Genomic DNA, 15,551 nt, shown 5'->3' on the forward strand with positions numbered 1-15,551 from the left:
TAAATTAGCAAAAAAAATTTTTTTTGTAACGTTTTAAAAACATAGCATATCAACACCAATAAAGCAGAGATTGTAATACCGTTTTTGAATGTCTCCGAAACATGTGCACTCTACAGGAAACATCTAAGTATCCTCGAACGCTCAATAGTGGCAAGACTAGCTTACAAACAACCTTGTTTTCCAAACACCGCTGTGGGTAAAGTAGATAGATACATTACCCATTGTACGACATGTGCGCTGGGATATACGTTGGGCATAACGCATCATAACCAAATTCTTTTTTTTTTTTCGCGACCTTAAAGGACGACGGCAAAAAGAGTGTTATAAAAACCAAGAAAGAAGTCGGTTTACCCTCACTGCCAAAGAAGGAAAAAAAGGTGGCAGCTGAAGAAATGTATGGTTTAAATTCGTGCAATTGCTCCATTTTCCATTGTGCCATGGAATGGGCTGCCTGAATCACCCAATAAAATTTCTTAAATTTCGGAGTAGGAGTGCAGTGTTTCACATGGGTACGCAGACCCAGTTGCGACCTAAATATTTTTCCACATCTAATGCAGACAAAGTCGTTATCTGAAAAAAAAAAGAAGGGGGGCTATTATGTTGTCTTCTGCGCCTGTCTTCTACAAGGGCGCACACTATATCTACCGGTAAGTTGAGAGGGACTGAACCCAAATGGAACCACGCTATATCTACCGGTAAGTTGAATGTGACTGAACTTAACTCTTTCTCTCCTAATCGACGATACCATCGTTGATTTTGACCTCATTATATTAAATTAATGTTTAATTTTTTTTAACTTGACTTCGAATGATATAAAAAGATCTTGCATTTCCCTTTAATTCTATACCAAATACAACATTTTCTGATAACAAACAACAAAGCTATTGAAGCCCAGTCATAACAGGGGTAGTGAAATTGTAATGAGCAAATGAAGAATTCCTTCAAAACGTGGAAAAATAATTACGGAGAAAAAGAGTTAAATAGAGCCACACTATATCTACCGGTAAGTTGAATGTGACTGAGCTTAAATAGAGCCACACTATACCTACCGTACACGCGTTCCTCATTGGGGTTCCTCAACGAGGTCCTCACACTTAGGGTCATTTGAGTTTATATGGTGAAGGTTGGATGAGGTTAGCAATTGGTAGTGAATGATGCCACATAGTTGTCACTTAGTCTTAGTTGTCTACCAGCAATTTAGTTCTACAAGTCAACGACCGATAACAACACTATTGCTATTCAGAAGTATAGGATTCTGAAGACCTCCTACAGCGCATTGTCCTGGCTGTCTTGTATTAAGCTCATAGGAGACAAAGGCTTTTGAAGCACCTTTGTTTAGAAATTAATTTGTATCCTACTTTATATAAACTTGATTGTGATTATTTATTAGTCGCAGGAAAATTTTAAAGCTACTTTGAATAAGTGGAAAAAGTCGTCGTCTTACTGTGGGTGAAAGCTATGTTTTGCAACATTAGGAAATCATAATATCGACGTGCAGTAAAGACAATCATCAATAGTTGTATTTTCGTATTTATGAGATTATAATCTTCGACATTTTTTTTGCACATGCAATGAGACGTTCATAAACAGTTCTTTTCTATTTTTTTAGATGTGAAGTTATGGATCTATTTATAGACACTTTCTTTTGCAGTACTGTGGTATTCTGGACGGGGGATAACAAATGTACTGTTTACTTAAATTATTAATTCGTGTATTTTAACTTGTGCATACATACGGTAATATTAAAGAAATAAAACATAAAACAAAACAAATATAATTCTAACTAATATAGCACATTCATATTATTTAGAAATTTATCATTATTATTATTAAAAAGTCGAACACGTTACAATGTAATGAAACCCGGCACTGACATTAAGAGTTATCTACCTTTACTAAAGTTCATACGTTGATTTGTGACTTTGCTCGGACACCAGAAATATTTCTAAGAACAATAAATATGCAATGATTTATGTAAATTAATGTACACAGTTGAAGTATTGAAATGTATATAGTCAAAACATTTTGTTTTCGTTTACTAAAGCTCGTTTGGGCACCTATTGGTAGTGGCTTATCGCAACGAACCCCTTCGCGCCATGTTTGCTACGCCTCTGTTCAGGTGATTAACATCGATAAAAATGACTACCATTAATTTTTAAGCAAAGATTTTATTAAGGCACCTTTAAGAAATTCTAATAAATTTCTTTTTTGTTGTTGTTTTTTTTTTGGCCAGATTCAAAATGGCAGCTTTACAAGATAACGTTGACTTGTACCTGGCACAAGAAATGAACGTGTAGGTTGAGTGATAATGCTCTTGCCTTCCAAACCAATGTGTTTCTGTAAAGACTGGGAACTTGAATTTCATGATTTTTAGGAGTCCACACAATTCTGATGGGAAACCGACATTGTAATTTTGTTTGGTCGCTGTGCTGGCCACACGGCTTCCTTGTTAACCGTCCGCGATAGAAACATGAACTTTACTTTATCTGCCCAGTAGATCGATAGATGTAAAAGGGGTACCTATATTCAAAATTATAAGACAAGAGTCAATTAGGTTATAGTTTAAGAACGGGTTAGTTAGCAAGGTTCTACGATTTTTTTTTGAGAACCGCTTTATCTTACACATACACCGCACACAGTTGGGCAATACGGCAATGTTAGATTACGCTCTGTGGAAGTCTATGAGTCTACAGGTGTCTTCATCAGTTCAAGCAACGAAGGGGTGGGCAGGGAAAAAGAAGGTGGAGAAGAACACTGCCGCCACGTCTTGGTCGTCAGCGAGTTACGTCCAACCTGACGACCCCCCCCCCTCCCACTCTTCAGACTCCAAACAAAATGGATCCTTGCGCTCGTGTCCGTATTCCGTGAACTAGATACTAAATAGATTCTCGGTGGTTATTTAAAACAAGGAGGACCTAACATAAAATACAGTTTTTTTTTCTTAAAAACAACAAAAAAAAAATCCTCCTTTGTGAAGAGAATGACATTTTGTAACAACCATTTCATAGCTCTCATTAAATAATGATAAGAATTTTTTTAAAAAGTTTTTTTTTAACCCCACCCCCCCCCCCCTCCGCAAAAAATCCTGGTTAAGCGCAAGTATAAATCTACTCGGAGTATATAAAATTCTAGTTTGGTGATACAGATGCAGACATGGCAACATTAAAAGGCAGTAGTCTAGACTGGAATACAGGATCTAGATATATGGTCTAGAAATTCTAGTTTGGTGGTAGTCTAATAGATCCAGACTTAGAGGACGGTGCGCACATTTTTTGTTTTTGAACTTAAATTCATTTATGTAAGTTTTTAATGAATACGTGACTACACGCTGACCTTTGTGTTTTCAAGATGTACATTGTCTAGACCTTCAAATCAAATTGAATTTTAAAGATGCTTATATTTTGAAAAATCATAAAGGTCAAACCAGACTTTTCCCAGTATAGCCAATGAGATTTCTGGAACAATAGTTAGAGCCATTTTCGAGACACGTGTCCAGCTATGTTTTTGTATATATTTTTTTTAACCAATGAGGTATTTGCCAGCTGATACCAGGAATAAAAAAAAAACTGATGTCCATTAACTGCGATCATAATTGCGAATCTTTATGTACACTTACCAATACGAATGTTAAAACAGTGCAGTTTAATCCAGTTCATTTGATTCAAAACATTTGGTTATTCAATCAAGAGTTCAATTCCAAAAAAAAAATGTTTACAATATTTTCTGAGTTCTAGAAATTGATGTCAGACACACACAAAAAAAATACGTTTTAAAAAACAAAGCTTATTTCAACTAATTTGGATCAGTCATGTAATTAAATTTGTCACATATCTAGACTAACAATAATAAGTCTGTGCGATTACAAATATTTTTACCAATTGTTTTCGTTTAGCTTAATTTTATGATTTTAGCTTTCTCAATACGCTATGATCCTATCACTTATCTGGACCACTTGGGAAAGGGAGAAAGAAGGAGGTATCTGTGTGATCGCTTATAAAATGCATTTATAAAAAAAAAGGTGCTGTGCCAGGAGGTGCTTATGAAAATAGAATATTTTATAGATATCTATTGTTAGCTACAAACTTTTCTCTCTACAGAGTATAAAGGCGACTAATTCAACTTATATCACCACATCAGTCAAGTACTATTACTATCCCTTGTCCGAGATAGCTAACAAAAAAATTAATTACCAGTATTTAATTAACTAATTGATTAATTTTCTAAAATTGATTCTTGTTTGGTCAGGTGAAAGAAATAATTGTGCATAATATCAACTTGATCCGAGATAGGGTGTCGGAGAAATAACGTGTACACATTTTTTACCAGACAGACAAAATGAGCCGAAGATCGGAGCAGACGACAAAAAGTTTACTTCCCTTAGCCAGCATCTAATGTAGTTAAATAGATTGGACTCATATGGTGGCATAGCCACGCATACTACTGCACTCGTCTTTAAGATTCAGACTCGCAGCGCCTTATTATCATTATGCTAATTATCGGTAAGTTATTTTTTTGGCTGATAGACCCAAGTTGACGCCCGCTTTCATCTCCTGCCTGATGCCCGGAACACGGCTGACAGCTCCGCTAACGACCGCAAGCACTTACTTTAACAGCTCCGATGTTTTCACGTACTGAGCTCTGAGCGCTAGTCAGGTGAATAGTGTGAAAGGTTGAAAACGAGGGTGGGGGAAGCACAGAGTTGATTTATCATAAATATCGGGACTTAGAGTAACAATAAATCTCTCGCTGAGGGCTTGCAACGTGGGCGATTTTTCGGAACAAACAATAAACAAAATCGGCTTGAAGCCCAGCGCACGCCTCCAGCCACACCTACGGGTTAATTAAATGACTTTATGTGTAGTTTATGATAGGATAGGTAGTCATAGTATCAGTATGTAGCCTTTGTGTGTGAGTGTTTGTATATGGGTATGTGTGTGTGTGTATGTTTAGAGGGTCAGATTTACATTAATGGTGTGGTTTAATTTAGAATTAAGAAACTCTCCAAAGAATTGTGAACCTAAGTCCAAAGGCTCATGGGGACGGAACATACATTTACATACATCGTTGACGTGGATTTAATAAACATGTGTGATTAGAAATATTTTTACCAATTTTTTTATACCACCACATCTGTCAAGTACAATTTCTTTCCTTTGTTCAAAATACCAAACAAAATAATTAATTACCAATAGTTAATAAACTAATAGTTTGTTGTTTGTTTTCTTTATAAATTGATTCTTGTGTTGTCAGGTAAAGACACAAGTTTCAGCTTAAACCGAGATTGGGTGTGGGGGAAATAACGAGTACACACTTTTTGCCAGACAGACAGACAGACAGACAGAGTGAGTTGATATTAACTTTGTAATAACCACAATCTTGCCCTTATTCGAACAAAATAGACATGCCCTTATTATTATTATAATTACTTTTATTATTATTATTATTATTATTATTTAGTTGTAATATTCATAAAGTATTTAATATACTGATTGTTTTTAAGACGGGCTTGTTTCAATTTTCAGTGGCCGTCTAATGAATAGTTACTACATGGAGAAGATGGCTGCTGAATAGCCAGTTTATTCTATGGTCAAGTTATTAAAGATTTATTACTGGTTTGTTTTTGGTGATTTGGTAATTAAAATAGACGAGAAAACCTATCAAATGTTGTATTGACAATGCGTCTAACTGTATGCAAACAATCATTTCTTAGGTCTTTCTTTCTCTTACATAAGCTTTGTTGTTGTTGTTGTTTTTTTGTGAGTTATCTTTTTTCTTTTGATAGTTCTCTGATTCCAATTAGTTAAATAAACTGTCTAACACTTGTGTCATACTGGCAACATGTCAGCAGCGGTGACTAGCCTATTTTACAAAAGTATGTATGGTCTGTCCGTCTGTCCTTCTGACAAGTTTAGATCAAAACAAAAACTATAAAAGTTTTTGTTTTTAACACTAAATGTGTGAACTTTTTAAAAAATAAAATCCCACCATTTTTTAAAACTATTTATTAAAAATTAGAATAAAAAACAGGAGAAATTACTATTTCGAATGGAGGGAATTATTTTACTTATCTATACTAAACAGTTCTCTAAGATGATAGAACTTCTCTTCGCAAATATAGTTTTATACTTTAACACATGAACATACTAACTATAGTCCATTCATTTCATATTTTAATCAGAAAAACATTCACAGTTGTTTTTCTAAAGCATTTTTAATACATTCGTTCGCCATAGCTGCGATTCCTGCTGTGTTGACATACTCACAATAAGCCTAAATACATTTTATTAGCTCCATTCATTCATCCCGTACATCTAACAAAAAAGGTCACGCATGCGCAGAACGAACTCTCTATCCAAGGCAATATTTAAATTAAAAAGAAACTAGATTAGTCTAGATCTAGATCTATCTCTAACTCAAGATCTAATTCATAGATGATAGATATACTTTATGCTTTAACACGAACATACAAAATTATGTCTATTCACTGAAAATTTTAATCAAATATATTTAAGCCTGCAAGCAAATGTTTTTATTTTAAAAAATGAATTGATTTTGATAGCCCCATTCATACTATTTTTACATTCACGCATTCCACATTAGCTTTACTTATAAAATTATTATTTCGTTTAATTGTTTACAAAGCACTCTCAGTGACTATATGGAAAGTGATACGCAAACTAAGGCCCGCGGTCTTTTATTATACTTATATATATATATATATATATATATATATATATATATATATATATATATATATATGTAAAGATATGGTTAATTTTTTGATTTTGTGTTTTCTTGAGGGCAGTGAATAATTGTCCAAAGTTTTAACTTGATACGTGAATAGGAAAGGGGAGAAAATTATGGCTACAAAATTTATACCAGAGAAGAAAGACGGACTGAGTTGATATAAGCTTTGTAAAAACTATCGAGACAAATCTCACTAAGGTGCGAATTTAGAGTCTTATTTTGACCAGTGCTTACCAAACTCATTGGGGCCGCGAATTATTTGAAACATCAGTGACAATATCGGTCAGTTGCAATTTCATTATAAACTGTATCCGATGTTTTAAAGAATATGGCGCGAGAGACAAAATCTGGGCATTACTGACTCTGATTATTTATATTTACAAAAAAAAAAAATAATAACAATGTTTAATAAAAATCCAAAAGTAATGTTTTTGGTGTTGATTATAATGTCAGATAATGGTTTTCTTTAATAGCTAATACAAAACAAAATGGTGACGCAATACTTTGGTTGGTGACATTGCTGTTAGCTGAATGAGCCGCTAGCAGACATCATAGTTCATAAATCAGATAACTTTACAGCCGAGTATTGAACTTAAGTTGAGCAACTGGAACTAAACTCACATCGGCGACCACACGCAAGGAACCCAATTGTAAGTTTAATGCATCAACTAAGTTTAAAAAACATATACACTTCCCATCCTTCCAAATAAATGATTTTGTTTGAGGTGATTCTTGTCTTTTAAACTACAGCTACAAAAGTTATAATAAAATTCCAAGAAATTAATGGTCGTCTGCTTAAAAGAAAGGTTTAAAGAGTTACATCCCTTTATCTCTTCTCTTTTTTACTTTTTAAGTTTTCAGATAAACCTGAGAGCAGAGAAGAAAGATTAAACTCATTGAAATAAATCCGCACAAAAGACTGGGCTAGATCTGTGAGAGATAGAAAATAAAAAGAAAGGGGTTAAAGGTTAAAACAAGCATTTCGGGATACGTTTTAATTAAAGAAGTTTTTTTTTTAAAAAGGCTTTGACTTTGTAATGTTTCAAGGAGGAACGAGTCTCAAGGTAGGGTTCAAGAAAATGAAATCTAGAAGCGCTACAATGTTACGCTTTAGTGGGAAGTATGGTCTGGGTTCTTTTTGATTGTGAGTAAACACTTCTAAAGTGCTAGGTTCTAAAATGAATCCATATAGACTCAAACATTGCACTAAGTCTCGGACCAAATGGATTGGAAAACTGGAAGTCAAGATATTGCTGTTAACGTCTATATTGAAAATACAATTGGAGATATTTACTACACTAATGTTTGATTAATTTAAGATAGGATTTCATTTTTTTTTTTACATATAACATCCGGGGAAGGGGAGGATCTGGGAGAAGGTTTCCCTACTGCCTTTAGGCGCTCAGCAAACACAACTCTGCTTAAGTCGGCAATCGAGTCCCCTTAATAAGGTAGCCAAGCGGTTTCTACCACACATCGCACAAATACTTCTTCAGGTTATTGAAAATCTGAAAATATCTTTTTTTTTTTAGTTGCTCTGAAGTTTTGAACTTTTAAATTTGTCAAGAAGTGTTCTCAAGTTTTCTTTATAATTCCTAAACTACTCTTTCTTCTCACAGTCAGTGCATTTGAACTTTGAGAAATGAGTCAGGACATTCTTGCTACTTCTGTAGGAAAAATAGATAGAATAACTTGCTTTTTGTTTTCTATATATTCTACTAGTTGGATATGACCCTTGACCTGCGGACCTTATTTGATTATTATTGCTCTAGTGGATTGGATTTAGATCTCTGTCAACCATGGAACATGTTCCCATCACGAAGAAAATAAAACTAGCGTGCAGAAAACGGTTTTAACCCGTTAAACCGAACTATTCATATCAAATATAAAATACTGTGAAAATGTATTTACGATTTTTTTAAAAGTTCCGTTCTTTAATAGAGATAAATTTAGTTGTTATAATTTTTTTTATTTGTAGGGCCTTTCCCCCCCTCCCCACACACACACCGATTATGGGAGGGGCATTAAACATACATTACGGTCTCCGCCCTGGTCTAAGGAACATTTATGTCATGTTTTATCAAAATTGGTCAAACGATATTCATATCTTCGCAGGACACACATACATACATACTTACACCTTACTTTCAATTTGTTTTAGACATTAAAACAAAAACTATTAAATTACGATGAATTGATAATCTAATTGGTAAATTTTCTTATTGATTCATGTGCTGTCATCGAGCTTAAGATGTATGCAAAATTGGATGACGCGTAGTAGTGGCTAGATATTGGATGACGCGTAGTAGTGGCTAGATATTGGATGACGCGTAGTAGTGGCTAGATATTGGATGACGCGTAGTAGTGGCTAGATATTGGATGGCACAAATCTAAACTACACCAACATTTAATTACACATAAAAGCGATTTAATTGAAACATAATTTCGACATATGTGGTTAGCATTACACATTACCTCTCTGATAATAAAACTTAGTTTAATTTTTTCATTTCCCCTATATTTACTTTAAAAACAAACAAAAAACAAAAATAAAAAAAAAACTTGATTCATGAGGGTGCGCGCACGCGTGCGTGTATCTGCATGTGCGTACAACATCGTCGCGCGATTCCTGGTTTCACTTTCAGCGCCCTCTCATTCACCTGCCCCCTCTCCCTCCACCACGTTCATCCCACCCACGTCACATACTCAACAGCCCCCATCCCCACAGCACCTCGTTATCAACCACTCCCTACGCCATCACGCCCTACCCCCCACCTCTCTTTCACCGCCCCCTTACCACGGCGATCCATCCAGTGAAAAAAAAATCAACTATGGCTACTCATTCTAACAAAGTCACCCCCCTCCCCCGAATTAAAAAACGTTACCCCCCCCCCCCTCTCTCATTAGACCCGTAAAACTTGAAGCCAAATTTCGTCCCTCCCTTGGTCTCCACCTCTCCCTCTTTCAGTATCGGTACTTCCCCACCACCCACCCCATCACGTCTTCTACCTTCTAGTGCGGTCGCTTAGAGTAGTTAGAGGCGTCCACCAACCTAATACCTCAACGGGATCACCGACCACTTGTTTCCCATAAACCCCTGCGTACAAAATACAAACACACACACACACACAAACATCGCGAAGTGCCGCTACATTTGTCTCTGATTTTTAATTTCACGCCTTTTTTTTTTTCTTTGAAAGTTGGAAAAAAAAAATTCCACGTATTCAAGTGATTCCATTGGTGGAGTGTCAACTACATCTATATAAAGAAGATGTTCAGAATGCATTGGATATATTCTTGTAGTCGGAGGTAAGACTGTCTCAGATATCCAAATAATACTCATTCAAAATACATGTGAGTATTAATGAATCTACATTTGTAGTTGTTTTTTTTTTTCTTGTTTGTAAAGCCAAATTCCTTATTTGTATTTTGTAATAGAAACCTATAAGCAATGTATTGTTGTTGTTTTCAACGGGAGATAACTCACTAAATAATTTGAACGAGCGTTGTCTATGATATATTGTCTCCAGTTTCTTCTAATTAGTTATTTATTACATTAATAATCTATGTAATAAAGACCATGTACAATTATTTGAATTTATAGCAAGACATCGCGAAACAGTGTTTTGTATAAGTTCCCCAACCTTCGGTATGAAACATCATGTTGCAGTTATATAAAATTCCAATAATTAGGCGATGACTGTAAATACGTAACTTTCATAGTACTACTCACGTAATTTTGTTATTATAAATTTACATATTGCAATTTAGCATGAAAATTACATAATGTTAAATTAATATTAGAGCTATCCTATGCCATGCTGTAATAACCCCCCCCCCCCAACCTTTTTTTTTCCATCCGCTAGTCGAAGAGGATGAGAAAAAAATACCTTGGAACAAAATAGGTTTCTCTGTGATATCAAAATAACATTCTCTAAGTTGGCGACAACAAAAATTCTAAATCCAGAAATAATGTTTCAAGTTATTCATAACTCTATAAGTTATGGCCGTTGCATTTGTCAATAATAACGGAGGGAAATGATGCTAACAGTTGTTGATAAATGAAACAAAAGTTTTTTTTTACCAAATTTCTTGAGTCGAGCAATCAATCAGCGTGTGTCGACATTAATACCATTTTATGAATCCTCCTCATATGCACCGCATGAAACGCATCTCATTCCTTCTCTTAGTCTTGTTCCATTCTTTCTCTTAGTCTTGTTCCATTCTTTCTCTTAGTCTTGTTCCATTCTTTCTCTTAGTCTTGTTCCATTCTTTCTCTTAGTCTTGTTCCATTCTTTCTCTTAGTCTTGTTCCATTCCTTCTCTTAGTCTTGTTCCATTCTTTCTCTTAGTCTTGTTCCATTCCACCTCTTAGTCTTGTTCCATTCTTTCTCTTAGTCTTGTTCCATTCTTTCTCTTAGTCTTGTTCCATTCTGTCTTCTAGTCTTGTTCCATTCTTTCTCTTAGTCTTGTTCCATTCTTTCTTCTAGTCTTCTTCCATTCTTTCTCTTAGTCTTGTTCTATTCTTTCTTCTAGTCTTGTTCCATTCTTTCATCTAGTCTTGTTCCATTCTTTCTTCTAGTCTTGTTCCATTCTTTCTTCTAGTCTTGTTCCATTCTTTCTTCTAGTCTTGTTCCATTCTTTCTCTTAGTCTTGTTCTATTCTTTCTTCTAGTCTTGTTCCATTCTTTCTTCTAGTCTTGTTCCATTCTTTCATCTAGTCTTGTTCCATTCTTTCTTCTAGTCTTGTTCCATTCTTTCTTCTAGTCTTGTTCCATTCTTTCTCTTAGTCTTGTTCCATTCTTTCTTCTAGTCTTGTTTCATTCTTTCTTCAAGTCTTGTACCATTCTTTCTTCTAGTCTTGTTCCATTCTTTCTTCTAGTCTTGTTCCATTCTTTCTTCAAGTCTTGTACCATTCTTTCTTCTAGTCTTGTTCCATTCTTTCTTCTAGTCTTGTTCCATTCTTTCTTCTAGTCTTGTTCCATTCTTTCTTCTAGTCTTGTTCCATTCTTTCATCTAGTCTTGTTCCATTCTTTCTTCTAGTCTTGTTCCATTCTTTCTTCTAGTCTTGTTCCATTCTTTCTCTTAGTCTTGTTCCATTCTTTCTTCTAGTCTTGTTCCATTCTTTCTTCAAGTCTTGTACCATTCTTTCTTCTAGTCTTGTTCCATTCTTTCTTCTAGTCTTGTTCCATTCTTTCTCTTAGTCTTGTTTCATTTTTTCTCTTAGTCTTCTTCCATTCTTTCTCTTAGTCTTGTTCCATTCTTTCTTCTAGTCTTGTTCCATTCTTTCTTCTAGTCTTGTTCCATTCTTTCTTCTAGTCTTGTTCCATTCTTTCTTCTAGTCTTGTTCCATTCTTTCAACTAGTCTTGTTCCATTCTTTCTTCTAGTCTTGTTCCATTCTTTCTTCTAGTCTTGTTCCATTCTTTTTTCTTGTTCTTGTTCCAATTTCGAAGCATATAACAGTACCAGGATGCTTCATGTTGTCAATTTCCTAATCCACTTAGATAGAATCAAGGATGACACGTGATGTTAACAAAAAACAGAAATAAAAAAAACCTAATCGTTTATGATTCAAAGGGCGAAATAATTGCAAAGCGTCCAAAGTATCTTTGAGGTGTGAAATAATCGCCAGGCTTCAGACGCTACTATCAGAGATAAATCAATCGCGAGGACTTTATTGAACTAATCTATTCTATTTTTTAGATATCTTTTTTGTTTCTTATCTTTCTCTCTCTCTATCTCTTCTTTCCCTATGCCCTCTCCCACCTGTTTCTCTTTTTCTAACTCCTATCTCTCTCCATGTTCTCTCTCTACCTCTTCAAGCCCCCACGTTTTTCTCTTTATTTTCTTTTTTCTCTCTCATCTCTTCTTCTCTTTCATCTCTCTCTTATCTCGTTTGTCCATATCGTCTTCTCTCTGCCATTTCTCCTCTTTTCTCGCATCTCCTTTCTCTCTTCTTCACTCTTCAATCTTGTTCTTCTTCTCTTTCTCTCTCCTCCACCTCAATACTTTCTCCCTCCTTCTCTCTCCTATCACCCTCTCTTCTTCTCCCTAATTCTCTCTCCTTCGCTTTTCCATCTCCCTCTCTGCATCTCTATCACATTCTTTCTCCCCTTCTCTCTTTCAGCTTTTCTCTCCCTTTCTTTCACATTCTCTCTCTCCCATTCTCTCTCTCCCATTTTTCTCTTCCATTCTCTCTCTCTTATTCTCTCTCTTCCATTCTCTCTCTCCCATTCTCTCTCTCCCATTCTCTCTCTCACATTCTCTCTCTTCCATTCTCTCTCTCTTATACTGTCTCTCCTTCTCTCTCCCATTCTCTCTCTCCCATTCTCTCTCTCTCCCATTCTCTCTCCCCCATTTTCTCTCTCTTATTCTCTCTCTCTCCTTCCCTCTCCTTGCCTCTCTCCCATTTTCTCTCTCCCATTCTCTCTCCTATTCTCTCTCTCCTTCTCTCTGCCATTCTCTCTCTCCTTCTCTCTCCTTCCCTCTCTCCCATTCTCTCTCTCCTATTCTGTCTCCCATTCACTCTCTTCTTCTCTTTCCCATTCCCTCTCTGCTATTCTCTCTCCCATTCTCTCTCTCCTTCTCTCTCTTTCTCTTTCTCCCATTCTCTCCTTCTCCCTCCCATTCTCTCTTTCCCATTATCTCTCTCCTTTTCTCTCACATTCTCTTTCTCCTTCGCTCTTCCATCTCCCTCTCTTCTTCTTCTCTCTCTTCTATCCTTTTCTCTTCCATCCCTCTGTCTGTACTCTTTTTTTTTCTATTGGTTGTTCTTCGCCTTTGTACAAAAAAAAATTAAAAAAAAAAGACCACAGTCTAGTATAGAGTGAGCAAACTATTGATAGTTCCTTAGAAGTGATACTAATAGTTTTCATTTATGTGTGTAGAACACTATTGGCTCATAGCTGTAAACAGAATTAATGTCGGGCTATTATACAATTTAAAGAATAAAATTAATTTAGATTTAGATTTAGAATATTTACCAAACTGTGTGCTTTTTTTTTTGTTACAGATTTACTGGGACCTAGTTCAGTCCATCTGTCTTCCCTAGTCCAAAACTGAAGAGACGCACAAAACTGCACCGGATGACCCCATCGGACCGGTTACTAAGTACATAGACCATAGCCACCTGCACCTGGACAAATCAGTGTCACATGTTGTATTCACCTGTACCATTCCAGACCGTACCGTAGTGCTCACCCTGTGGGGTCACCCCGAACACTCGCATGGTGTGAAACATCTCTAACCACACGTTTGATGCGTATTGAGTGAATTACTTGTTGAACTGAACAGCCAAAACGTTTAGGCAGTGAAGAAAGTCGTGAATGATTTGTTGACCTGCTGTAAGCTCAGGGTCATATACCCAGGTGCAGCAGCGTGAGGGGGGCTCGCGAGTTGGGGTACGTCATTTGAGTGCCATCTGTTAAGTCACCGCCATGTCGCACAGAGGCTTTATATTAAGTCACTCTGCAGCAGATCTATTAAAACAATTAAAGGACTCGGGCCTACATAAGAAGTAACAGAACTTGAAGCCCACAAACAGAAAACAAGGACTATAAAGGAAATATAAAGAACATTTAATCAAGAATATCAACAAGACATTTAGCAAGCAGATAACCAGGGATATATTTCATTGACATGGTCACATCTAAAATGATCTCGGCCTTAAGTCTAAGAACCGCCTATGTGTCGCTTTTGATGGCTCTTATTAACTTGACTTATATAAGAGCCGAGGGGAGAGAAAGTGAAGGGTCAGTTATTCAAGAGTATACTGACTGTGGTAAGTTGAATTTTCACTTTTAAAAGTTGTCACTGTTGGATTGTAGTAAGATTAATAAATAACAAGGTTACAAAACTCAAAATCGGCTCCCGAAGTGGCCCACACAGGCAGGTAAAAAGGCAAGTTTCAATATTTTCAGAAAGAACATCAGAATGAAATTCTATAAAAAAAAAAACAAATGACAGAGAAGAATGGAGAAAGAAGGTTGACAGATCTTGGGTGGTGCCCCAGCGGTCCACTAGATCAAGGGATAGGTGAAAGTGAATGTGAAGTTAGATGTGAACCTGGCCTAAATGATGTCTTATAATTAGCTAGTTTATCTAATTGTTTAGTTAAGGGTCAATCTTTTATTCCTCAAGAAAAAAAATAATTCTTTAGTTCGGTAATGTATGATTATGCATTGTTGTATTCTACAATGCTAAATCGTGAAAAAAAAAAGAGTATTAATTATTGTTTAAAATTATGTCCAACTTATATGAATACTAAATAGATTTTTTTCTGTAAAAAAAAAGTAAAAAATTTGTGTATGTACATGTAGTAGTTAGTATAACAGAACTTTTTTAAAATTAGCAATACAAATGTAAAAAAAAAAAATCTAAAACCGTGTGCATAAATGTCTTAAAAATACAGTAGAGAATCATCTCCCCTACTAAAGAGCCTTCCGTGTATGTTACTATTAATAGTGAATGGTTGTAAAAGTGGTGTGTTTTTATGAAGAAACTGCTTGCATAAGTGATTTTAAAAAATTAAATTTTTCGCTTTCAGAAAAGAAAAAAAGAGTAGTCGTTGCATCATAACTTTGAATAATCTAAAATATTATGATGTCGGATTTTCACTATTTTTTCTATTTTACGAAATCTAAATGGGACGGACGGACAGACATTCCACACAAAACTAGAAGCGTCTTTTCCCCTTTCGGGGGCCGCTAAAAAACTTAATTGTTTATATTTCCAGTTACGTTGACAGATTTAGCATGTTCCTTGTCCCCAGATTGAAAACACAAATTCGAAAAGAATGAAACTAGG

At 35.5% G+C, this 15,551-nt stretch overlaps 1 protein-coding gene across 2 annotated transcripts in view; it reads left to right on the top strand.

Moving 5' to 3' along the window:
- Nucleotides 1–9,804: 9,804 nt before the first annotated feature.
- LOC106067565 (ganglioside GM2 activator-like) overlaps nt 9,805–15,551 on the top strand; it is a 16,527-nt gene continuing 10,780 nt past the window's right edge. The window contains exons 1-2 of one of the 2 annotated variants that reach the window (XM_013226756.2): nt 9,805–10,101; nt 13,759–14,526. In XM_013226756.2, the coding sequence (XP_013082210.2) occupies nt 14,385–14,526 (142 nt within the window). In that variant the 5' untranslated portion in view covers nt 9,805–10,101; nt 13,759–14,384. The remainder of the gene's footprint in view (nt 10,102–13,758; nt 14,527–15,551) is intronic. The other variant, XM_056037150.1, reaches the window with a different exon arrangement.

This window comes from Biomphalaria glabrata, chromosome 8 (assembly GCF_947242115.1).
Source record: "Biomphalaria glabrata chromosome 8, xgBioGlab47.1, whole genome shotgun sequence".
Classification (NCBI taxonomy): domain Eukaryota; kingdom Metazoa; phylum Mollusca; class Gastropoda; family Planorbidae; genus Biomphalaria; species Biomphalaria glabrata.